Source organism: Oxyura jamaicensis, chromosome 4 (genome assembly GCF_011077185.1).
Source record: "Oxyura jamaicensis isolate SHBP4307 breed ruddy duck chromosome 4, BPBGC_Ojam_1.0, whole genome shotgun sequence".
Classification (NCBI taxonomy): Eukaryota; Metazoa; Chordata; class Aves; order Anseriformes; family Anatidae; genus Oxyura; species Oxyura jamaicensis.
Genome location: NC_048896.1, coordinates 15,815,602 through 15,841,750, shown reverse-complemented (window position 1 = coordinate 15,841,750; position 26,149 = coordinate 15,815,602). Strand labels below are relative to the sequence as shown.

General features: G+C 47.8%; 1 protein-coding gene across 13 annotated transcripts in view; it reads right to left on the bottom strand.

The window, feature by feature from the left end:
- The window catches only part of ARHGEF9 (Cdc42 guanine nucleotide exchange factor 9), a 178,949-nt gene that overhangs the window by 27,971 nt on the left and 124,829 nt on the right, over nt 1-26,149 (bottom strand). For all 13 annotated transcript variants that reach the window (XM_035326518.1, XM_035326517.1, XM_035326521.1 and 10 more), the window contains 4 exons: nt 22,060-22,239; nt 19,484-19,716; nt 15,086-15,215; nt 7,862-7,993 (listed from right to left, as the gene is read on the bottom strand). In XM_035326518.1, coding sequence (XP_035182409.1) covers nt 7,862-7,993; nt 15,086-15,215; nt 19,484-19,716; nt 22,060-22,239 — 675 coding nt within the window. The remainder of the gene's footprint in view (nt 1-7,861; nt 7,994-15,085; nt 15,216-19,483; nt 19,717-22,059; nt 22,240-26,149) is intronic.

Genomic DNA, 26,149 nt, shown 5'->3' with positions numbered 1-26,149 from the left:
CCTGGGTTTTTCAATTTACTCCTGAAATTTGTCCTGATTTTCCTGACTGCCTGCTCTCCCTTTTCACTCTGCCCGGCCTGCTGTGAGCAATGAGAGCATGGCACGCTGCCACCTCGCCATGTCTTTGGGTATCTTCAGTCATGAGGGCTTTCAACGTTCTTTGGCTTTTTAAAAAAAGATTCAGCGCCTACATTTTTAAAATCTAATTTACCTTAAGGCAACCCCTTTGAAGAAAGCAGCACAGCCTGGTTGTCATGAATGCTGAGGACACAGTTTTCCCTAGCATTAGTTAATTTAGACTTACCTGATTGAGGAATGGTTTTTAAGACAGGACAGTCCCGCACCGTTCTCACTGACCTCTGCAGAGTGCACGGCACAGTTTCTTCTCTGTCCAAACGAGACCCTAAAACTCAATGAATTCTGCTGTTGTTTCTTTTTTTCCTAAACAATCTTGGTATCAGAAAATAAATCTAAGGCCTGGCCGGCTGCCAGTGACCGTGAACCACCCTGTCGGACACCGTGGTTTGGGCTTAGCCAGCCTTTAAGGGCAGGGAAACGGGGGCTGCTCAGCACGACCTGAAAGCACAATGAGGGAAAGCTCGTAGGAACGGGGGGCTGCCAGCACCACCCCCCCGGCACAGCCCTGGGTGGGCCGAATCTCCAGCTGCACGATGCCCCAGGGGCTGCCAGGTGAATATGGGAACCAAAACCGTGCTGCCCGCTTGGGCAACTCTTCCTTGCACAAGGACAGCTGTGCTGGGGAGGCCAGCAGGTTGCTGCCAAATTATTCAGCAGTGTCTGTCTCCTGAGTCTGGGAAGAGATGCTCGATCCACCCCCGCCAGCTCCATGAAGCTGCGGTGTGAGATCTGAGTGGGGGAGGACTGGAGCCCAAAGCGTTTATTGGAAGTGCTATTTTTGCCCACTGCATTTACTGGGGCAGCAGTGGCATTTTGATGCCTTGTTCCACCTAAAGCCCAGTCACGCTGGATGCGAAGCAGCGAGGTGAGGGCGAGTGCGTTTCCAAAGCACGAGCAGCAGGAAGGGATGGGAAACCCTCCCACAGACACGTCACCGCCTTTCCGTTCCCTCGGGTTCGCTCCCAGGGGCTTGACGTCGTGCCACTGACAGGACGCGGCGGGAGCAGGGTTACATCTTCAGCTTTTGAGGTTTCGCTTGTGGGCCAGATTTACAGCAATAAATGAGGCACAGAGAACGCTGTGCAGCATCTTGCCTATCTGTGCAGTTAGATGAGTAGGCTAAATCTGTTCCCCATCCAGAACACAAAACACTGACTGTGAATGACTTGCTGAATTCAGCCCTTTCTGGATTTTACCACTAAATTAGCAACTAACAACCTCGAGCCTTCCCCTGCCTCCAAGCTGGAGCTTTCCTGAGTCTTGCTGACACTTGCTGACCCTGCTGCTCTGGAAACACGGTTCCTTAAAAGCTTGATCCTATTCTTTGGGGCTGTGACCAGACCATCCTCAGCCCTGCATGGTTTTTTGGTCATCTCCATGCTCACCTCATGCTATCTCATTAAGCCAACATGCCACACCGCTGAGCCTCTGCGAGCTGCTGTTTGAAAACAGCGAAACACGGCCTGCCCCAGCCCAAAATGGGGTGTTTTATGGAGGTTTGCGTTACTGGGAGGAAAAAAAGCAAGGGTGTGAGGTGCTGCCAAAGTCAAACAGTGTTCCTTGTGGGTGAAAAAACCACTTGAAGTACTAAGAATCGGCCTGGTGCTGCTGCACCGTGTTTGCAAACAAGATTTGCAGCCAGCCCTGCGAGACCTATTTAGCCTGCCATAAAAGCAGGGCCGGTGTTTTGGTGCAGAGATTGCCTCAGTGTTTTTTAGCAGAAGCGATACGGGAACTAGACCTTCTTACACTAAAAGGGCTCAGCAATGTCTCTTTTATCTTCCTATTTGGGAACTTGAACTGCAATGGAGTTTGACAGGATTATCTTATTTACTCTGCCTCCTATAGCACAGCTATTTCTGGCTGGCTGGCTGGCTACTGCTATTAAACTGGTCTCATTTTGCTTCTCATCCAACCTGCTTCGCTCCGAGAGCTCAAGGGAAGACAGCAATAGCAATAACACGCGAGCTGGAGTTTACATTGCGTCTCGATTACAAGAGACACATAAAAAGTGCAAATGAAACCTAGACGTGCTTCGCTCAGCCACTGGTCTTTTGGTGCTGCAGCAAACACGAAACACGGGGCCCCACCACGGCCTTGTTCTGCCGTGGGTGGAAGAAAAGCATCATTTGGTGCAGAGACGCTGTTAACCCTTCCTGCTTCGTGCTGTCATTTCCAGCCTAATGCCACCGTACTCTTGAGCCCACCGGGGAAACCCAACCTATTACCCAGGACAGAAAAAAAGATGTTCATCTATTATATGGTAAGCACCTCCAGCATCCCCCAGCGTAACAAGCTATGATCATAATTAATACGGCGTGTCACAGTCCTGGATGTTAAGTACTATGATTTGCAAATTTAAAGCATCTCTGTGTCAAACCCTCTCAGCTTCAGGTTGAGAAGTAGACCCTGTGCCTTTAAGGCAACATCTTTTAATGCTAACATCATCAAGGATTGACTTCACTTCTTGGTAATTACAGTTAGCACACTGGAATATGCATTCTTCTTTCCTGATTATAGACATATGGTAAGTCAAACTGAGGCCAGTGCTTGCTTCCTACACAGTTTATTCCCTTCTTCCTTTCCAAAAGGCGTTCTCGGGTTAGGGTAACTGACCTACCCCCTCTTCTGAAGGCAGCGCCACTTTGTCCTCCCAACTCCCTCTGGTTCAGGAAACACAGACAGAAAATGCATTAGGAGAGCTTGACGTTAGTCCAATAACCACACGTTACCCCACTTGCAAAGAAAATCCAAATCATTCTCCCAGTGGCTCTTAATCATAAACTGTTGGCCAAGCTGGCTCGGTGCACCACGTTTGCCACAGCTTCTGGGAACACTCTGCAGGGCCTGCCTGCACCCCCCGGCAGTTCAGCAGGCAGGCTGCTCAATGCTTGACACAGTAATTGCATCCGACTAAAATTCTCACTTCCTAGGACCAGAAATTAATTGAATGGTGATATTAGGAAGTGACCGGTGCTGTCTCTGATGGGAAAATCCCAGCCAAATACATTTATCTGTAAAGCTCAGAAATCAATTTTCTTTGTGAAGACTTTCCCACACGAGTTGCTTTGCAAGATGGTTGCCAAAAGTGAGAGCTGGCTGCCACAACAGCAGCTCCTCCGCCTGCTGCCGCTGCTCTTACCCATGCAGGCCTTGTAAATCTTCGTGCAAGTTTCCTGCTTGGAAGAAAGACTTAAATACACCCGTATTGGCGGACATAACATCTGCCAGGCACATCTGCATGCAGCCGTTTGTAATTACTCATTTCCACAAACGAGGTTTGTGTCTGAAGGCCCCTCAGTTATTGGCAATGGTCACGGGAATGCGTTCGGGACTTCTCGCCCTGGGGCAGAGGAGCTTACGCTGGCAGAGAGCAACCTGCAGAGAGCTGCGGACACCCATGATTTCGAAAGGTGAGGCAGATGCTGAAACCTTGCCTGAAGTGTTTGGGAACAACCGATAAATGCAGCGAATATTGATCAGCGAGCTCCTGCCCAGCATTACTGATCATCCTCTGCAGGAGTATCGAGCAAGGGAGCAACTGTGCGAAGATCTTGGGAAGAATCACCCCGAGAGTCGGCTCCCTCACAGAAATGCCTTGGCCAGACGTCCAGAAAAAAGCCCACAACCTTGAACGATTTTCAGACATCAACAGAAGGAAAGGGATTGCAAAGCTTCCAGGAAGTAGGTCATATTCAAAGCAGAGTTTATCTGGAAATACATCGACTGCTGCTCAAAGCAGGTAGGTGGATACTGGAAATACTGATGTGGCTGATAGACCTTAAATTCCTTAAATTCCCAAATTCCTTAGGCAAAAGTGGATGGATCAGGAGGAAAAAGAAGAATGGTAATTCTTGGTAGCACATGATAGCCTGCTGACACCCTCCTAGGCCACCTGCATGTATGGCCAGTGGAACAAACCCGATCCAACACACGAATGGTGAAAAGAAAGATGGTTTTTGAGACTCTGGGCTCTGCCTTATCTTCAGAGCACCACAGGACACAGCAGCTGCAATGAAGCAGTCCTCAGCACTCCCCAGCTGACAGCAGGGCTGCTAGGAAGGAAACTCAAACTTACACTGGGAGGGGACGTGTTGCTTTGCGAGCAGCAAAATCAATAATAATTATTAAATAACGGCTACAAATGAAAGAAAGTTGTTACCTGGGCTAAAGATGTAGTTTTGGTTCTCTGGGTTCAGCAGCACTACAGCATGCCCAGAGGATCAGCAGCTTGCCATGCAGGCACGCACAAGGGTCATGGGCATGCAAGGAGCAGCGTGCTCTCTAGGGACTGGTATATCCAGCACGTTGGTTGGCTGCAAGCAGAAAGCTGATGAAATTTTTGCAGAGAAATATTGGCTTTCACCGGTTCTTTTCTGGATACTGCAGGAATTCATGTACCACCTTCCTGGACCTGACGTGCACCTGCTGCTATCAGCGAATGCCACTAACACCTCGCCTCAGCACAGAGGGGTGAAGCCGATTCCAGCCGGTATTTGCCACATCGAAATTATTTCATCACCCAGTGCACGAACTAGTGAGCGCTGTGAGCCCAGTGTGTGACAAGTTTTGTAGACAATTGAGTTCAAAGCAAACAATAGAGCATACCAACATCCAAAACTGTCACAAAGCTTATGGAGTCAGGCTGTTTCTGTTCCATCAGAAACTCATGAAGCAGCATCTGCCGAGCCAACGAATCCATATGCATTAACTAGGGGATTTGAGAGCACTGAGCTGTGGCAGCTGCAACGTTTTACCAGTGAGACAACAGGTATTGAAGGTGAGGAAGATGTGCAGGCAACTGCTAAGAAGATCAGTAGTGGCAGATCTTGTCTGAAATATGCTCTAGTCTTCCTCAAGCCTCCCAGGATATCTAGCACGCTTTCATCAAGCTAATGCAACCGTGATATATTTGAGTAAGAAATTGGTTTTAGTTCCTTATTTATATTAAAAATCTCTTTTGCCAATAAACAGGTAAAATTCAACCATTATAATTAAAAAATAAATGTTTTCTCAAATAGACCGTGTCACAATTAAAGACATGTCACGCCTACTAATTTATTGTATCTGAAGAAAAGCCACATATGCAGAAGATTTACTGAAGAGGAAGATTCACTGAGACGTGCCGGGATAAATGGTACCAAAGTGGAAGTTTTGATCAGACTCAGTAACTACACAAGCCTCACAAAAAATATAGGTCAGGTTGTTTGTGAATTTTCTCACTGCCCGTCTCTGGAAGACCAGGAGTCCTGTTCAGTCAGCTGCTTTGGAAGCCTCTGAAAGATTTAATTCTCCCTGCACACAAGGCAGAGGAGCTGGCAGCCCTGCACCAGGCTGGACTCTGAGACCTTCTGGAAATCTGAAACTTACTTGTTTTGCCTTGCCCTTCTGGACTCCAGCAACTTCTTTTACCTGAGGCTTTGTGCAAGTGGGACACGAAAGCATCTTGCAAGCCACGTGCCGCTCTCCGGCACTTTGATTCCCATGACTGGCACCAGGCTGTGCTGCAGCTGACCCCGCGACGTGGTGCTCTGCCCACCCCGGCCAGATGAAGCACCAGCACCCCCGCAGACCTGCCATCTCCCATCTCTTGGTAGCCTGTGGGTCCTGTTTCCTCTCCTCAAAGGATAATTTTAAAGCCCAGGGTAAAGGAGGCTGACCCCTGGCTTCCTGCACCTTGATATAAACGCTGCTTCCGTAAGAAAGCCGCAGGATCTGGCACTGCCACTGATGGGGAGGTTTGGGTGCCTGTTGTGGTCTGCAACGGCAGAGCCTGACACAGGGTCAAGCCAACACAGGCTACAAATCAGTCCGATTTATTTTATATAGGATACGTGACCCCAAAACATGAGCTGACACTCCTCCGAATTCTGTCCTTGAAAAATGTTTCTTAACAACTTTAAGAAGAACGCTATCAAGATGGGAAAGTCCAGCCGTAACCCCCTCTCCCCTCCTACCCCATCACTATGAAATATTAAAAATGCAGCTCGGTGCAAGGCAGATGCAGAAGGAGACAATACAACTTGGCGTGGTCCCTGGGCCCACGGTGTCGGGCTCACTGGATGAGTGACACCCCTCAGCCCCATCACCCTGAAGCCCCGTGTCCCCCAGCACCTCAGTAACGGCAGCAGAGCCCACCCGACCTTGACACGGGGCTGGTCCCTGCCAGGAAGACCCAGAACCACCACGCTGTCTCTGAGATGGCAAAAATCTGCAGGGTGCTTTCCTGCGAAGGCATCTCTTGTGTGACATTGCCACTCACACAACACAAAATGCCTTCTGAATGCGTAAGGGAAGAGGACACACCAGCACTGTTTGCATACTGATCCAACCTCTCGAGCCCCGGCAGCCTGCAGTGAATTGGGGCTGGGGGCAATGCTCGATACCTCTCTGGACCAGACTCAGCACAAGCCAAACTGGATACTGCCTTATGAAACAGCAATTCAGGATCACAATCAAAGTTTAGGAGGTCAAGATTAAAAAAAAAAATTAAACCCAGCTGTACGTTTCCACTCATTTTGACAGTTCTCTGAACATCTGACGTTGTTATTGTTGCAAGTTTTTTTTTGTTTTGTTTTGAACAGAAACGAGAAAGATGTGAATAGCACAATGGGGAGGGTTGGGGGGGGGGAAGTACACACGTTCCAGAAGGCAAAATTCCAGTCAGCCGTGACTCAGGAGAAGCAAGTGCCACCCACTGAACTGCACAGGCCCCGGCGCGGCAGCGGGCAGTGATGCCACGGTGAGTCAGGAGCCACCCACGCCCCCACCCACGCGGCTCCCTGCGGCGCAGGGCGCTCCTCAGAGGGCTGCCACGCGGCGCGGGTCTCGCTCAGCCTCCCCTCGGCGTACCCAGTGTGACAGGAGCGCAGCCCCAGTGTGCTCAGCCGCAGGCAGCTGCAGCTTGCCCTCGCTCCTGCTTGAAGCAGGTCCAGGGGACTCCCCCTGCGCGGTTGTTGGTGTAGCTTTGGTGCAAATGTCAGGGAGGCCCGGTCTGCCAGCAGACAGAGGCACCCAGGACTCACGAGCTCTGTCGCTTTGCTTTGAACAGCTGTGATGATAATGAGCTGGGATCACCTTACCGAGACTATGGCAATACAGCTCTGCTGCTGCTGCCTAACACAGTTGCTGCAAAACACAGTCCATCTGCTGCTATTAATACTGCAACGCATTGCTTCTTCACTACCTTCCTCTGTCTTCGTGGTGGGTTTCATGGCAGAGATGTCCCCTAAAACACAGCCACTACGTGAAGATGAGGTTTAAAATCCATTTCCCTGAGTGACAGCACATACACCCTGTTACAGACCAGACTGCTGCCTGGTATTTCTTCGAGAGGCAATAGTCATCACTTTGGTGCAGTAATTGAGTTGTCTGCCCAAGTGCCAGGCTTCATAGTTCATACAGAAATTCTAGGGCTATCTAATCTCAGATCGTATGTTGCAGCCAAAACCCAAAAGTAGAAGTGAGGCAATGAGCCAAAACGAGGGGCACATGAGAAAAAGGCATGAAATGAACAAGTGGAAGCTGGATTTCCTACTAGCTTAAAAAACCCTCTATCATGTTATACTCACCATCCTGTAATTCAGTACTTCTAACATGTGGCGCTGTCCATGTCCTCTGCACATGTAGCAAACAGCCACCTTGCCCTAAAAACCACTTTGGAATGGAAGGCCTGTCCCCAGCATGTCCTTAGCAGTGCTGCTTTCTCCCTGGATGTCCTTACCTTCTTGCAGAGAACCATCTGGTGATCAAAGAGAAAGAAAACACGCTGCTGGTTCCGTCCATAAGGCTGGTAAATCCAGGACATCTCTCCCGTGTAGATCAACTCTGAGCTGCGGTCCAAGATATCGTCTCCCTGGAGGGCACAGAGAATGAGGCCATGTGAGCCACTGCTCCCAGCCACGGCATGTTTCTCTTTGCAGAACAGGAAGGGGCAATAATTAAATAAGATTTTGGCGCTTTTGTATCTCTCAAAGCTGCCCTGTCTGACTTCAGACCAGAAACTGGGGATGGGGGATCATTCTGAACAAAAGGAAATCACTTAAGTGTGGACATTCAAAGCACGGCCATTATGGTTCACCCTGCAACGAGCAATGGGACAGCACAACCGCTGCCGCAGGACACTGTCCCCGATTCCCCTTCTCTGCCACCCCCATCTCTTGCTGCAGGTGCCATCCTGCAGCTCTGCGGGGCTCCCTCGGGCACGAGGACTCCCGTCTGTCCCCGCAGCCCCTGGGTCTGCCCCAGCAGAGCACCCTGCTCTCACCAGGCTACTGCAGCCCCCTCGCTCTGAGCCCCCTCCAACCCCTGCCTCCTGCCCACTTCATGCTTAGGGCAGCAAACTCCCCATCACCCCCTCTCCCTGTAGAAAAGGATCCCAGTGCAAGTCCCCCCTGGAGGTATCAGGCCAGCTACCAAAGTCATCTGCAGTGGGATATCAATTCCCTCACCGGTGGGGCTGCCAAAATTCACCCCTCCGGACTGCTGCCTCTCCTTGCACCCTTTCAGGCAATGACAGTCCCCTCTCCCCTGGGTTGTCAGAGCTCCCCATCTCCCATAATCTATCCGGCCCCATGGCTGGCAAGGCCTCCCCGGCCGGCTGCCAGAATGCCCTCGCCCTTTCTCTGCCTCCGGCTAACGCTTGTTTTCCTCTCCGAATTTTTTTTTTTAAGGATTCATGAGCAGATGGTCTTGAAAACACAGCGCTCTCTCTCCCACTCTCTGAGAGAACAAATGCAGTCACCCTCCACTAATTGGGATGAGCTGGACTTTTTAAAAAGTTAATTAAAATCTATTTATTAAAAATGGGTGAATTCACCGCCACCTGCCCTGTGGGCATCTCTCTGCAACACCACAGAAGGAAATAGGACAACTTCAGCTACAAGGTAGGGAGCAGGATCTGAGAATGAAAGAAACGCTTTCTTTTTTCTTTTTTGGCTCTGAAACTAGTGCAGTTCTGGCTTTGATGCCGAACTAGAGCCAATGCTAGGATGAGAGCATCCCAAAATCTCATCCAACAGCTTGTAAGGGTTCAGCCAGCTATGGGGGGCATCTAGGTAGACACGCTTTTCTGGTTCCACTTACACTTGCAGGTGCCAAAGCAACTAAGAGTCACCCCACTCCTCATTTCTCGGTGAGGATTTCAGACTGCTCTTCAGGTAAATGTGTAATTAACCTCTCAGCATTGATTGGAAGGAACTGTCTGAGTCCCTGGGCCCTGTGACAACAGCAACTTCATTAAGTCGCTGCATCATCGCGCTGCAGCAGACTTCCAAATCGCCTCAGCGAGGTGTTTATCTGCCTCTCTATCTCCCTTCTGTGGCTGTAGTACCCCAAGGCCTAATTAGGGATAACTTCCCGGGCACACGGGGGTTATTCCCAGAAGGGATGGGCCTTACAGGGTCTCACAGAGTGGTGGCAGGGTCTCAGTGGGTACCTCCTGGCCAAAAACCAGGGACCGAGAGCTGCTGAGAAAGCTCGGGCCTAGGCAAGCCCGTGAACAAGAAGCCTCTGAAGGAAACACATGGGCTCCAGAAACTGGAGGCTTTTCAGACTAAACGTGAGCTTACACGAAGAAGATTAATAGAAGCCTACAGACAGGAGCTTTTATGGGAGGGGGCAAGCCTAGAAGAGGCTGTCTGCTAAAAATAGAAAACCAGCTTTGTCTTTTACTCCCGTGGTAGCATCTCGAGCCTGAGGATACACAGAGGACTCAGTAAACACTTCTACTTGATTAGCTGAATCCAAACCGTGTCGTCCCCAAAAGGAATTTAAAACAAAAAAAATCCGATCTGAAACGATAGGATTTGTATTGCATTTTGTATGTTGTGAAAACCATTTTTGTGTACAGTCCATAGGCTGGAATAGATGGTTTCCAGTGCACCAAGAGTCTTCTGCTGGCGGGGCATCCCCACCAGGGGCTTACAGGGCCAGGGCAGAGCGGTGGGCAAGGAGGGAGGCGTCCCTTTTTGGGCTGCCCCGCTGCTTCATCCCAAGGGCAACACCTGAGCGGGGGCTGTCCCGGCTCAGCCCACCCCTGTGCCCGAGCCCACCTCTGGCACAGCCCCTGGCTGCTACTGCCGGGCATAAAATCCCCTTTCCTAGTTAGCATTCAGCGAGTGGGGCTCTCTTCTGCCTGACACTGCTGTTCTTTAATTAGAGATTGACAGGCTGATTAGCACTCTGGGCTACGGAAAGATCAGAAAAAGGAAAGCAAGAGAAATGTTGTCCTTTTCATCAGGCTCATTTTTTGATACCTTCTGTTGCTGGGAAAAAAAAAAAAAAAAAAAAGACAAGAAAAAACAAGAAAAGAAAAGATGGATCTGTTTCAGTCCCTGTTGTGATTTTTTTCCCAGGAGGATTTCTCATCAGGCTGTCCTCACTTCGAAAACAGCATGTTTCGTGTCATTCTTGGATTCAATAACGTAATATTAGGCTGAAGCCAACTATAATATATTACATAATTAAGGGCACCGAGTCTTGATTTAAAGGACCAGTAAATAACAAGAATGGGAAGAAATTTAAAAGGACGGTGTTCATTATATTTCTCAATTATATATATTTTTCCCTTCATGTAAATATAATGCTCTTGAAACCTGCCAAAGTGGCAACCCACGGGAATCTCGGGTAGAAATATCTAGAAATCTACATAAACCGAAGTAATCTGCTTCAATAGCAGGTTAAGATTAATGCAGGCTGATGAGCAAGGCTCTCTCCAGTGCCAAACACCCTGCTGCTGGCTCAGGGACTGCCAGTGATCCCCTCCCAGGGGACGTCCATGGGACGGGGAGCCCTGCCACATCGCCTCCCTCCTCTGAGAAAGACCTGCCCAAACGCTGGGCTTTGTGGGCATAATCTCTTTATAGCGCTATGTACACATTATGTAGTGACCTTTGGGATCTGCAGCTCTCTCAGAGAGGCCAAGAAGGGACTGAGCATGTAAAGGCTGCCCAGAGCGGGCTCTGTCAGGCCCATGTCAGGTCTGATCCAGAGGAGACTTTGCACGCTGGTCTGAGCCCACTCCAGCTAACTGTCTGTGCCAGTTTTACCTACCTGCCTTTAAATGTCAATGTTTTGATCTAAGGATATTCAACTACAAGTAAGAGGATGACGCTGAGCAAAGGGAAATAGAGGTTGAACATCAGGAAACACTTCATAACAACAAGAGCTCTCAGACATTGAAAGGTCTCGGCAGGAGGTGGTGGAAGCCCTACATTCTGCGCCATTAACAACCGAAAGGACAAAAGGCACTAGAGAATTTAGTGTAGGCTGGGGCAGCACCTCTCTAGGTCTGTTTATACGTTGGAAATCCAAGTTACAAAATACAAAAAAATGAGTCACACATGGTAACAGTCCAATCCGGGGTTTTGGGTCAAGACCATGTTCCTACAAATTATACAGGAACTCATTTCAAAGTGATTGGGATTATTTCTCATTTACAGCAGTCAGTAAGATCTGAATCATCCCTGAAGATTTCACCCAGTCATTACTTGTACAAAGCTGCCCCTGAGCTGCCAGTAATTCCTCAGACTTCATGCCCTGGCTGCCACAGCACGGTTATCAGCTGCCACTAGTCAGGCCACTCTCTCTCGGTCCCATTCGTGATTTAAACCAGCAGCCCCTGCTTACGTGACTGCCTGAAAAAAAAAGGTCTGCCCTTGGTAACTGAAGGATGTTCACATTTGCCAAATGCTGACCCTGAAATGCACCTTCACAGGGCCATGCAGAAAATCTTGAGGGATTAAAATGATTCCTGAAACACACAGGCACAACTCCACAGGATTCAATCAAAGCCCTTCTGCTCAGATTAGCTAGGACATGCCCCCTGCTTTTTAAATTTGTTTTAGGATCAGCAATATGTGTGCATTCCCAATAACACCCTCTCCTTGCAAGGCTATGTGTATGCACACTTTGCATACAAAACCATTTCAAATAGGTACTCACTCAATATTTGGTTTGGATTTTTTGATTCTTTTTAAAAATCTATTTCCGACATCCTATCACAAAACACAGGTAAATTCAGAAATTAAAATGCAATTTCAAATCAGAGAGTCAACATTGCTAGTATAGAGATGTTAAGGAGAAAACATTTTTCTAAATGAAGTATTTCAACATCCTTAAACATGTACCCTTGGTTGCTGCTGAGACAATTCACCAAGTGCAAAATGCAGTAGTAAGTAGGGATTATCTCTATCTTGTGCCCTGCATGAATTTCTGTTGGGGGGGAGAAAAAAGCCTGAACTGTTTTTCTCCTCATTCCTGCTTTCTTGTGGTCGGGTTTGTTGGTGTTTTTTTTTTTTTCTGGATTGTCTCAAGCAAGACTGTGCTGTACTCCAGATCCATGCTGCTATTGCTTGCTTGCACTGCTGTGCCAGCTGGAGAGATGAGGAAGCCACTGTGACACACACAGGGATGGAAAGGAGTGCTTTTGGGTACAAAGGCTAATTAGAGCAGGAATAGGGCCACAGAAAGATGGGAGGGTAATGCTCTGGGTTCCTGTCTCCGTTTCAGCGAGCATTTAAAATCAGCTGGATAAGCACTTGCAGAAGCATGAAGTTGACATCGGGTCACCACCTCTCAGCTGACTGTCGTCCACCAAAGAGAAATTAGGAGTCGCAGTCCTCTACTCTCCGACCCAGATAACTCCCCACAGGCTGGAAGAGACTATCTACCAGGAAATCCCTCTTCTGCTTTGTAACGTAGGAGACGTGGGCTTGAACCCCTGCAGGTTGGGTAGGAAACGGAGCCCTGATGGCCTCCATCCTGGGAGATGTGTCCTGCAGACAGAGATCAGCTGAGTGGGTTGGAAGTTAGCAGCCTGGGCTTGCAATGCCTGCCGAGAGCATCTGCACAGATCGAGGACAGAGCTAAGCATCAGATCTGACAGATCTGGCATCCTGCTCCCTTCCTGCATTATACTACAGCTGACTTCTGAGTGGTTTGGGTTTGTTTTTGTGCATCCTCCTGGCCATTACACGGACATCTGTGAAGAGGAGGCTGGATCTGATGATTCAGAAGTTACTTTAGAGGCAAGAATCCAGCAAAGTCCTCTGCTGCATCAAGCTCTCATCCTGTAGTGTTCTCACCACAACTCCACAACTATTCTTGATCCAAAACATAGTACAAAAATGGCAAGAATGGTGTTTTCCCTTGAATGGGGGCAGCAACTGTATTCCTATTGGATCTCTGAGCGGCAGCAACAGCAGGTTCTGTTATATTATGAGAAGCTGAAGGATGGTGCTGCGATATTTTGCTTGGAAATTTGGAGAAGTAATTGATAAGCCCCTGGAAGAATGAACTGGCAAGTTCCCGAGGATAGGATGGAGATAAAGAGTAGGTACGAATAAGCAGGGATGAATTATAAAGGATACAGCTAAATAAAAATGAATTCTCAATTGAACTAATGGAATAGAAAAAGAAACTGCTATCCCACAGATCCTGTGTGGAGGTCACCTTGGCTTTCCACTTGCACATGAATATTCACTGACTAGGAATTGATCCGTCCTTAATCTAGATTTATTTACAATGAGAGTCTTGGCATTTCTTACGAATGACACACATTAGCTCATCACATAGAATATACTGAAGGCTGAAGATGTATCCGATGGTTCTGTGCCTCCTTGAAAGCAGTTTTCTAATTCTGAAAATGAGTCTGTGTGTCAGTATTCGAGAGTGGTTTCTTCCCAGTAAACAACAATAAAACAATCAAGCAAATCATCTGCATTCTCTCCTCTCACTGCCAGTCAAAATTTAAGAACCAGCTATGATTGCTGCATTTATATGTTTTATCAGGAGATCCAGGCTTGAATCTAACCCTCGTTACAGCAATGATACTAATTCAGTCAAGGAGGATATGCAATTAGGTGATGTACCTGCATTTCTCTCCCTCTGCTCCCAGCCTTCCTAGATCTTCCCCTCCCTCCCCCCAAAACAAACAAACAAAAAGAAACAAACCATGCACCTTTCCCATATACCAACTCATACAGTGTCATCCCATTGACTTGAATGTGGAGTTATTCAAAATAAGTTATCCAAGTTATCCAAATCTTCGTGACCGTACGGAAGAATGGAAGCCATGCCATCACTACAAGTACCTACTTACTGAACACATGGCTCGATTTAACACAGAGAGGGATTTACAAAAACATTTGTCCTGGGTCTGCCTCAGAAACCCTACTCACGGATTATATTCATACAATGATTCAAAAAAAATCAGGGATTAAAAAAAAAAATAAGGAGAACAAGTGTTTAGCTTGGATTTGTCTTTTAAAGCACACAGCAAACACGTAGGAGAGCAAAGGCCTGCTGGTGGGGAATCCCTCTGCTGCCTTTGCCTTGCCTGTGTTGGCCCCTTCCAACCTGCACGATTCTGTGATTCTGTATTCAGCTCATTAACTACACCACAGCTACGCACAGAGTCGGTTCACACCTTTAAGTGGAAACTCAGTTTAAATGTGCAAGTAGTATCTCTTAACTTCAGCATAATGTTTTGGCTTCTAATCATAAAAACAGAAGCTTTCTCCATTATTTTTTAAACCTGTCATGATTTCCAGGGCTTTTTGCTACCTCTTTTCCTACTTCTTCCCCAGTCACAAAGCTCAGAGACAGAACACACAAAGAGTTTCATCCATATCTCTCTTACTCCCAGGACAACAGCATTGCAATCACAAAAGTGAATTCAGACTTGTATTGATGAAATTGCAACTGGACCCTCGATTTTCTTCAGACTACCATTAATGCTTTACATCCCCAAAAAGTATCATCTCCAAAGTCTCTAAGTATGACTCCTCTGTCCTGAGTTTAATCCCAGTTCCGAGGTCTTCTCCAACAAATACCCAGAGCAGGTTGTGTGAAATGAGCTGTGCAGTCTAGGCTAATTCCAACAACTGCATGGAATTTACTTTTCCCGGGTTTATAGCACCTAATCAGGGCCAAACAGGTACTGTACCTCCCAGTCCAGAACGGAGGCCTGCCATTGAGCTATCTTGTCGATGTTCTCCAGTCTCCGCTTCCGCTCGTTGATCTGTAGAGTCATGTTCCTCATGACGGCAAGAGCAGCAGCCACATACCTGTAGTCACTGTCAAACACAAAAGAGAAGTCCATGAAATAGAGCCTGATGTGCAGTGGAAACGTACAGCTGCAGCAAAGTCTCACCATCCCCTTAGAACGAAATGAAGGTAGGATTTGCCACTCATCATTATGATCCTGTGTTTTTTTTTCCAACTCCAATGTCTTTCTGGATTATTGAAAAAGAAAAAAAAAGGCAGCTGGCTTACAACCAAAATAGCATGTGTACGAGGCAGAGAAGGCCACAGCTTCTCAGATGGTTTGCATTGAGGGAGCCCCACTGGGTACGCTCTGCCCTCTACCACCCCAACCTACAACTGTTGTGGGTATCTCTCTTTAAAGCCTTAAGGTGCTTGCTAAAGCACATCCTGAGAGAAAGTCCGAACGTTTTTATGGCCTGTCTTTGGGCCTGGATTTTTATGTTTTTAAAATGAATATTAGAAAATATTTTTTGATTAGATGTCAGCCAGAGCCTCTTCCAAGCAATAAGGTGATTCCAAGAGTGCCCCAGAGCATAATCCAGTGCCATTCACTCATACTGCAGACTTTGGGTGAGCAAATCAAAAGAATTCTTTTTTTTTTTTTTTTTTTCCCTGGACAGGCCTGTGAGTGTAATAACACAGAGTGAAAATAGCTTCCCGCCAGGGCCAGCAAAGATGATGATCAGTCTTTCCAAAAAGTGATGGCGAAATCAATGCTATTGATTTCCACCCTGTGCCTTCTTTTCCATTCCAGGGAACCTTAATGTTCATTTTAATCGGAAAGACAGACAAGGCCAGCTGCCATAATGCCACCGTAATTTATTAGTAACTTAAGGGCTGATATTGACTGCTGACTAATAAGAAAAACTGTGATCTTGGGCAGCTGCAGGGAGAATGGCTTTATTGATTATTGCTAAAGGATTGCACAGGTGACAGCTAAAATAGGGGTGAGTGCTGTGAATTAGAGTGGATCTTTCGGTTCATTTCCCCATTAGATCCATACAGAATAAATATTAAGAAACAATCACAATGCAGTATACAACAGAATATTATTTGCTATTTTGCCATCCTTTCTTGGATGAAATCTTGAGATCCGTTTTCAATTTTTGTTCAATTCTTATGTCAAAATTCTAGCTGGGGTTAAAAAAAATCCTACAAAATTCCAAAGCATCAAGGCCGGTCCTTCAACAAAGTGAGGGAGAAGAGAGGATGGGCTGACATGCACAGCCTGATACACAAAGAAGGATTTCTTGCAAGGGAGGCTAATGTCAGTCCACCCGGTAGCAGAGTCTCCATCTCATAACGTGTTCACACACTCCTAATTCCAGCTCCAATCTGCAGCAGGAGCGCTCAGGACACCAGCAAGCTGCACTTAGGACCTTTATATATTTACTTCATATTAAACTGGTGTAAATCTTTAGGAGGTGAACAGATGTGGCTTTGTGAAAAATTCAAATGAACCAGCCTCAAAACAATGAGCAATTGAAGGGAGCCAGGCTTTGAAAACACCCTCATGCCTGCCTCCATGTGGAGTGGGCCAATGCCAATCAAGCTGGGTTTTATCTTGGTAATGCTAATTCACTAATTCTAATGTTCTGTTTGAAGAGAAAACCCCATGCACATTTTTCATTCACACAGTAATGAAGAAAGAGTCATGCCTGAACTTTTTTTGGGCTCCTAGCCCATGTCTGCGGCAGAGCTGGCAAAAACTTTGAAGAAAAAAATAACAAGCAAAGCATTTGGCCAGTGAATTAATAATAGGATAGCATTAACTGTGAAATTAAGGTAAAGAAATTGTTGATTACTTTGGGGATGCAGTGACCTCTTTCCAGGGCTCAGCCAGGTTCAACCCTAGACTTCTGCCTGATATCACGTGCTAACTTGAGGGAGAGTGGTCAGGTTTCTGATTTCAGCACTATTGCCCTGAACTGGTACAGGGAAGATGCACAGCTCTACAAGCACATATTAGTGAAGAGGAGGTGGCAAAGAAAAAGAATATCACGTCCCACTCTTAGATGAAGCTAGCAATTACTTTCACTGGGACTCAGGGCCCTTCCTGAGGTTTGCCTTACTCTGTAAATGGCTCAATTGATTTAAACAGCGTTTTCTACATAGCAAAATTCTAACCAGAGTGCCTAAGAGACTCCTAATCCAGCCAACGATGGACCTGATTTCATTGCATTAGTCCACTAATTAGTCCACCAGAAAATTATTCTAGCTTCTGATTCAGACTCGCAATCAAATTACAAGCACTGTCAAACTGCAAGTGCATGAGGACAGCTCACCACCTGATTAAGGAGCCCAGCTGAAGCTCCCCACTTGGCTTCTTGGTTTCTAGCGTTCATCGCTGACACTGACAGTACCCCAACCTGCAGGTAGCTGGCTTTTCCCTGTGTCTGGTATTGCCACAACATGACATTCCCCAAAGATTATTTGCTGTTCTTCTCAGACTTCGCTCATCTCACCTCCAATCCCAAAGGAAGCAGAAAATATTCTCATTTCAAGAGGTACTGGGGCAGCCTGGGTTTTCTGCACCGCCCTGACATGAAGGCATCTGGTGCTAAGGCGCATCACTTTCCCTGCTCATGGCATAAAGTGCTCTGGGCCATGAGCTGGGCTGCCTGGAGGTCACTCCCAGGCTCCTTGAACGCTGGAATTGGAGGATCCAGACCACAGGATGGTGTGGTGCAACCCACTGCATTTCTGTGTCATAATGCCATTCCACCAGAAGTCAGTAAGTTCTTTGAGGCATGGCCACACTAACCAAAGCACAGCACGCCACAGGGCTGAGACAAGGCACAGCATTTTGCTGGCGATGTGCAGCCACGGGTTCCACATGTGCGCTGGGTTACAGCTCCAGGGGGCTTGCAGTTCACTAATGCAAGGCAAACAATCCGGCTTTTCCTTCTCAGGAAATGAAGGAAAAAGAGAAATGAAGTGTCCATAGCTGCGTCCTATCACAGGCACAACCCAGTAAAAAAGAGCTCTCAGTCTGAATCAACTAATTGTTGCTTAATGGCAGGAAAGCGCTGAGTCTCCACAGAGTATGACTCTGATCACTTAAACACATGCCGATTTTAAATCATCCCAAAGGAACACACTCTTCCAAGTAATTTACCCTTGTGTAATCACACTGTCCACACATCCTTTGGTATTGCTACCAAACAACTCAGAGAAGGCCACTTTAAGCACAGACCTCCCCTCCCTGAGGCTGCTAGCAGCTCCCCCTTGTAAAGCCAGGCGCCAAGTTCACCCTAGGTACTGTGGGGACATCACATGGCTGGTGAGCAGAAGAAGCCACAACATTTGGGATCCTAGAGCTGATTTCTGATACCCCAACATTCCCGTGAGTCCACCCCAAGTTTGATTTGGCCTCGCAAGGAAAGGAAAAAAGAAATTGGATCGGGAGCCAAATGCATATTGAAATGGGTGATTTTTAATTGAGCTTTCAGCTAGTATCAATCAGTGAAACTGGTGAACCAGGTCATCGCAAATGAATGTACCTCTGCTCATGTTACTTTTCTGTGCACTTTTGGGAAACAAAAACAAAAAAAACAAACACTTGCAGAAGCTTCTGAAACCTTTGTGGTCTTTTTTTTTTTCTTTTTTTTTTTTTTCCCTAAAGTACTTCATTTTAAAAAGGGTTTTGGAAAAAGAAAGAAAACTGTCAAGGTAGGGGATAATCTGTTCTTAGGGGGCCTCACTCTTCTTTCACCTATCATAACGGATATCGTAAGTACTATTCTCGATTCACACTAGGCCAGGTAATTAGATTGATTGCCCTCATCCGAAGCAAAAGAGATCCGTAAAATTCTGGGGAAGATATCAAACTGCCAGGTGCCCCTCTGATCCTAAAAACCCAATGGCAAATCAGAGATGGAATGAGGCTGAAAAGCAGAATGGGCTCTGAATTTTCCCAAGATCTGAGCACAGGCAGGTTTGAGTAGCAGATGTGGCCCTCCACCCACTACATGCTGAGGTCCTCACTAGGATAAAGGAATAAGCCTTTCTGACCACTGACTGCTAATTAAGTAATTTTTCTAGTGTAACCAGTAGCATCATAAAGTACATCCAAGGGTAATTAGTTCACGTCTGATTACAAGAGAGATGAGTTTGGCTCCACTGAGAATCGGTGCTTTGAGAAGCTTTCTAGCTATCTGCTGAACCTTTGCCCTGCTTCAATTTATGCAAGATATCATTAAGAGAAGAGCTGGACAGAAATGAAAACAACCCCCGTGTGCATTAAGAGGCCACGTAAAAAAGCAGTGAGCAAAACCCCTTTGTGAGCATCACATACCTGTGATCCTGTGCAGTGTACTTGAGTAGCTCTGCAAGCTGCAGGGGGTATTTGCAAATCTTCTGCACCGGCGTCAGAAGGAAACCGTCGATGGCGATATTAATCATCTGCTGCAACAGACGACACGCTTCGAAGAAATTCTGGTACCTGCTATCTTTCATCAGCTTGGAAAGCTCCATGCATGCATCCAAGTGGTTATTACAGTACTCCGAGTAGATCCAGAAGCCATCTTGCTGTGAAAGGCAGGAGGGAAGGGAGCGCACGTCAGACAGGCGCCGCGAGCAGGCCGTCACCCCACCTGCCAACGTGACGGCTAAAGAAAAAGTGACACCCCGACGGGAGGAGGGAGGACCGATCCCAAAGTCCTTTTCCTGCTCAGAGAAGGTGCCGCACGGTTGCTGCACGGGGAGCGGGGAGGCAGAGGGGGCCCGTGTCCTGCACATTTTTGAGGTCTCTGCAGGGACCGGCTGTGGTAAAGGAAACCCCTGTGGGTGTTCACAGTTTCAAATTGACTGATGAGATTTTCTTTGTGAAAGGTAGAACCAACTCACAGCTCAGGCCTTGGTAATACCAGAGAATCTCATTATTTCTAGAGGTCTTTCCTTGAGAGATCACGAAGCACCTGAAAAGTGCTTGGGAGCTGAGTAGTTTTGAACACCCTTTTACCAACAGGGAACCGCAGGAACCAACTACTGTGCAGATTTCCCCAGAGCCAGAAAACACCAAAAGACTGGAAAAGCAAACAACAAAAACGAAAACCCCTTGCACGTGCGTGCCCAACCTCCCTTTGCAGTGCTCTCGCCAGGCTTTTTGCACTGGTTGGGCTGGAATCTCCATTGGCCTTCACTGACCACAGATTGTCCCCGCGTGCCACGCAGACACCCCAGATGAAAGGTGTAAGAAAGATCACACTGGAAGGGAGAGGCAGAAACAAACTGGCTGCCACATTTAAGACTGTAGTTCAGACAGCCCTGATATGAGCCCAGGTATTTTACTTTAGAAGCCTGAGGTGCTTCGCCAGGTTGTGGGCGATGCTTTACGAACTACAAGAAAGGACTCGTATTTTTTGGGGGGTCCCATACCGATACTACTTTTTTGGGTCCCATAGGGATCTGATTAGGATGTCTCGTGAGTGGATTTAAGTAAAGGCAGGCTATAACGTGCCCTTCTGGGAACAGGGGAGCCTGCTTTCCTCCCCGTCCCCGTGGCTGATCAAGAGCCAAGCACTGATGCCTCTCTCCTGCTGAAGTGGGTGAGGAATGAGCTGGCAGGCCCAAACAACAGGATCTTAATGTCCTCATCCCTCAGTTTCCCCAGATGGCTAAACAGGGATAATTTATCAGGATTTTATTAGCCAGCTTTCGACCCCTATGGAAATGATGACAGCAACGTCAGGTACTCCTCCCAGTAACAGCAGTAGTAACTTTTACTTAATGTTACTGTAAATTAATTGACAGCACGGCCTTAGGACATGAAGTTTTAGCTACTGATTCTCACCAAGATTTCATACTTTTCTTTTGCACAAAGGTGCAATATGCTGCCTGCTTTGGAAGCAAACAGCAGAGATTGCGGGCTCTGATAAAAGCGAGCAATCTTAATGCCATAATGCAATTTCTCAGGAATAAGCTTGCTTTTTAATTAGAAGACCAGTGATGCTTAAGAGATGTTGCAAACCTTTTCAGGGATGCCCCACTGAAGTTTCATCAACGTCTGCTGTAAATTTCTCTAACAAGTGAACTGGGGCTAGCTGGACCTGGCTGTAAGTACAGGACCTGCAGCCTGGGTCGGAGCCCCCCATGCATAAGCTGACACAGCACTTCGGTCTCTGTAAAGGAAAGCCTAACGCTGCGGGACCATAATCTTCCTGACACTTCCTGACACAGTTACAGCGCTGCCCAATTTATCAGCTCCTGAAACACGTGGCTTATGTAACAGCACGAGGGGCTGGCCCGAAGCCTCCAGGAGTGCATCGTCAGCTGAAATGTCCCGCTCAGGGTGCACTCAGCAGGGATGAGCTCTCTGCCGCCCCGCTGCCACCTCGCACCTGGCCCTGCAGGTGAAGGCATCCGAAGCTCCGTGGGTTTTTCATCCCTTGCAAATGCAGCTCAGTGCCACAGCAAACAGCCGAGGCACTTGCTCTCCTCTACGTGTTTTGTGTAACACACAACTAACGCCTATTCTTACTGCTCCAGACTCCCCTGCCTATTCCAACCTTCTGGTCATCGGTGATCTGATCAGCGTGGCTTGTGAGTGGATTTAAGTCGTATTTTGAGGAGAAAAAGAAGGTAGGGAGTATGCGAGGGACCTCGAGCCTACATAATGTGAAGGTGGATGTGAAAACTTTTTGGGATTCAGATGCTCTGGGGCATTATCCAACTATATGCTTCGCTGAGTTCTCCCTGCAGCTGTATCTCACAAAGTGGATACAGTGCCTGTGGAGTAGCCCATGCTATGTCACTAGAACAGAACTGATGAACACAAGTTAGATTCGGAGTAGTTCCTGCCTTCTGACTTCTGCTACATCCCCACTGCACCCACCATAAAACAAAAAACAAAAAAATGCCAAATGGACTTACGTGTTCAAGGAAACACGGCCCAATTTCACTGAGATGGGGATCTTCTTTGTTGTACTGTTTCTCCAAATCCCGGACAAAACCCATCTGAAATCTATAGATATCTTCAATGTTACCAAAGATGATCTTTAGCTGTTCATCGTTGAACATATCCCGTCTCTTCCGGCATTGCTTCAAGTAACCCTGTAAGAAGCAAGACAGAGCAATCCATAAAATAACCCAAAAGTTTTTACTGAAGCTGCTCCCAGACTTTTCTTGAGGATGGAGCAAGTGAAAACAGAACCAGAAAATGTCTCTGAAAACAAAATCCACTTTTAAAGCATGACAGTCTCCATCAACTGCTCTCTACAGGCAAGCACACAATAGGAAAAACACGCTTCCAAAACCTGTACGTCCATTTTTGACAGCCAGTATTTCATTTCCAACATTTGGCACTCGCAACCACTGCTCCCACTGCAACCTGCAGCAGACCACAGCACTACCCTCGCTCAGGACACACCAGACCCAGCATGTACCAGGCTTCACAGCCTACACCAGACAATGCTGGAGACAGCGCGTGTACAGAAGAGAAGCGCAGAGGGGGAACAGCTCCTCGATGTCCTTCAGCGTTCTGCGTGAATCAATTTTGCAGAGGGAAAGTTCCCCAGAGATCTCAGGCAGTACAGCCTGAAACTGCTGTGTCCCTGCTTGTGCTGCAGAGAACAGCAGAATTTGGCTGATGGCTCCGAGAGGTGTGTTACAGCATCGTACGCAAGTTCCTTCAAAACTCCCTGCCTTGCACTGCCCGGTACCATGGGCAGCTCCTACGAACATCGCTGTTTTCCCATCGTCTTCAGTGGCACGTGGCATTACAGAGAAAGCTGTGAGGGGCTGTTTGGTCCCCTGCCTGCTCTGGTTTCTCTTTTTAGCCACAGCATCAGGATAAGGAAGCTGCCTACCATGCTGAGAAATACTTAACTGATATGTGGCTGCATGCCCTTGCTCTTGGAAGAGAGCGGTGTACCCCTCCCGAGTCGTTTCAGCACCCGGTGACGTGCTGAAGGCAAACACTCTTGCAGCTTTCCCTGATGTGGGAGGCAGCATGGTTTGTCCCACACCATTCAGCTTCCCCAGCCTGAGACAAAAGCAAGAGGGCTGCTGTCCTGCCGGCCTCACGGCAGGGAACCCCAAAGGCAATGCAGGAGGCTGGGGGGGTTTCAGCTCACCCGATCGAGGGAGCAGCACGAGCTACTGATCAATGCCATCTAGAGGAAAGCAGCATCGTTTTCATTTTTGTTTCCCCTGTCTTTCATGAGCTCACCCCAAATACACTATTCGAAATGGCTAAAAATGTGAAAATTTTGTCCTGTTTCCTCAACTATCCTCTCTTCTTCCTTGCTTAAGTGGGAACAGAGGAACAGGCTTTGTGTCCTGCTTTGTACAAACATCAGGCTCACTCACTGAGTCTACAGACGTGAAAGATAAATGGAGAGAGAGGAAGACCTGACATGTAGAGAGCTTGCAGAAACTCTCCAAAATCACAGAATGAATCTGCAATAGAGCTGGCAGCAATTCAGGTCTCCCACATCCTGACCCGGTGCAATAACAAAAAAAAGGTCCCTTTTGTTTATTCTTCATCTGCCCGTGGTACCCAGTGGTGCTGAGCCCAGGTTTACCTGGACTTCACACAAACAAATCAGCAAGGAAGCACTGCTCCGAAGACCTCCTGCCCTAAAAAGACGTGGCGGATCAATATTCTGACCAAACAAACGTAAAAAACGTAACACCCCAAGCTCTGTCTGCCTTCCTGTTCTGCTCACCCCGCCTCGTCCATGAACTCACCGTCCTGGGTACGGCTGAATCACGAAGACTTCGGACACGCTTGCCTGAAATACCTGTGGTGAGGGGATGGGGTGTCACACGGAGGTTCGGGATGCCAGGGCTGAATTGCTGACCCTGCCACGGATCTGTGTGACGTTGAGCAAATCACTTCTCCCCGCCGTGCTTCGCCTGTCTGGGCGATGTAGCCCAGAAACTTTGCAAGGCTAAATAGCAAATGCTGTGCTGGCCTTTTCTGGACCGTGGCCTCTTGACTGAAAACAGAATACTATGGGGGTCATCAGGAGATGACTTTGCCTTTATTATTTAGGGAGAGAAAAAAAAAAAAAGAAGGGAAAACTGCCAACAGCTCCAGTGGAACGGCTATATTTGGGAGCTCTAGATGCTTAGTCACACAGACGAACCGCCAGCTGGTGACACGCAGCTGCTGGCCCACAATGCGAACCATTGGGACGCTATAATAAGCTGTCCTTCAGCCTCACCATGTGGTTCCTGGGAGGGAGAACTTCAAACAGATGAATGATAAAGGCAACTTTGGCCGACCTGGCACAGAACCAGCCTGTGCGATGTCCAGCTTAGCTAGAAGGATGCCATTACCCCGAAGGTGCCTGCTTTTTCAGCTGGGAAGCTTGGGTTATGGAATACCTTCCACGTTTACCAAATCTATGTCTCTCTTCTTCCAAGAGCTCCTCGATGACTCCCTTCTCTGGGTTTCCCTCATTTTTAAGGCCAGGAGGAAAGGGAACAGGCTGGTTCCCAGGCTGTAGGACAGCTGAAGGGCAAATGAAAATACAACCAATCACGGAATAATGCAGACTATTTTCCATATTGCTTTTCACGTTTACCTGCTTGTCTCAGAACAGCTACAAAAAAATAAAAATAAATAAATAAATAAAAGACGTGGACCTGCCCACAAGGCCAGGCTCTTCTTTTTGATGCTGGCCGCAGCGCGAGCAGCGCCGAGTGACTGCTGCAAGGCAGCTGTGCTGGGACCTTTGCCCTGCTGCACGCTGCAGGCTGCCTGCAAGCCAGGCTCCCCTCGCGCACACACTGCTCTGGGAAATCAGTCAGTGGGTGATTTATGTGAACAACTTCCAGCCCTGGGGTTGCTGCTGGCTGCAGCTACCGTCGTGAATATTCCCCGTCCTCTGTGTGCTGGTTCATCACTTTGCCTGAATCACGTGCTTCTGAGAAGCTGAAGCAGCACATTTCTGCACAGGCACCTATAAAACCACAGGGAGAGCTACTGAACGCACGGAATTCCCAAGCCTTCTCCTCTCTCCAGTCTGTGCATTTTGATGTTGGGTTTCCAGCAAAGGGGAGACTGCAGATTTCCAGATAACATGCAGCAAGCGCCAGCTAGAAGGCTGCTGCATATTTTTTCCAGTAAATTTACTTCTGTTACATAAAACAACGTCATCCTCCTCCTGGTCATCCCATCAGGTTTGCTCAGAGAAGGGATAGCTGACTGATGAGCAGATGTTGGAGAGCGTTTTGTTCAATGAATACCTAAAAATAGCTGTCAGACCATCTCCCTTTAAAGTACATTTCCATGTAGTCCCTGAGGTATAGGCCAAAGTTGGAAAGTATCTGCAGGAGGTTAAGAGACAGTCAGGAGAGGTGGCCAATCCTTCCATCCATCCTTCTCGTCCTGCTGAGAGCACGGTGAAATGCTCTCAGCAATAAATGCACTCAGCCTGGGGAGATGAGACCTGCTGCAGGCTCTGAGTTAAAAGGCAGTGGTGGTGATAGTCCTGCTTCCTTCCATCTCTGAGCCACGCTGGGGTGACCCTGTCCTGTAGACTACCCTCCAGTTTGGATCAGTACCATTTGGGCTACCAAAATCCTGGTCTCCTGAGCAGTGCTCACAGCACCCAGGCAAGCGTCGTGCCAATCCACACGCACCAGGAGTAAGGCCAAGAACAAAGTCGAGGCTGTTTGAATTAAAAAAGCAAAGCAGAGCCATGCCTGCTCCCAGGCAGTCAGGGCTCTAAAGCACTGGACAACCGCAAGGACTGAACATCAGGCACAGATCCGTGCATCAGTCCTGCTCCTCCCCTGTTCCCCACCAGCACCACTAATTTTTTGGATGCGGACTGTGATTGCCCTGGGACCCACCTAAAATGCGTAATGAAGTCCATCGGGAACAACAGCTGGTTCCTCAGAAGGGCACAGAAGAAGCCAACCCCGAAACAGAAGAACAAAGCGTGCACAGGGCACATCCCCAAGGATGAGCCTAGCAAATGCCACCGGAGCACAGGAAAACTTGTCCCGC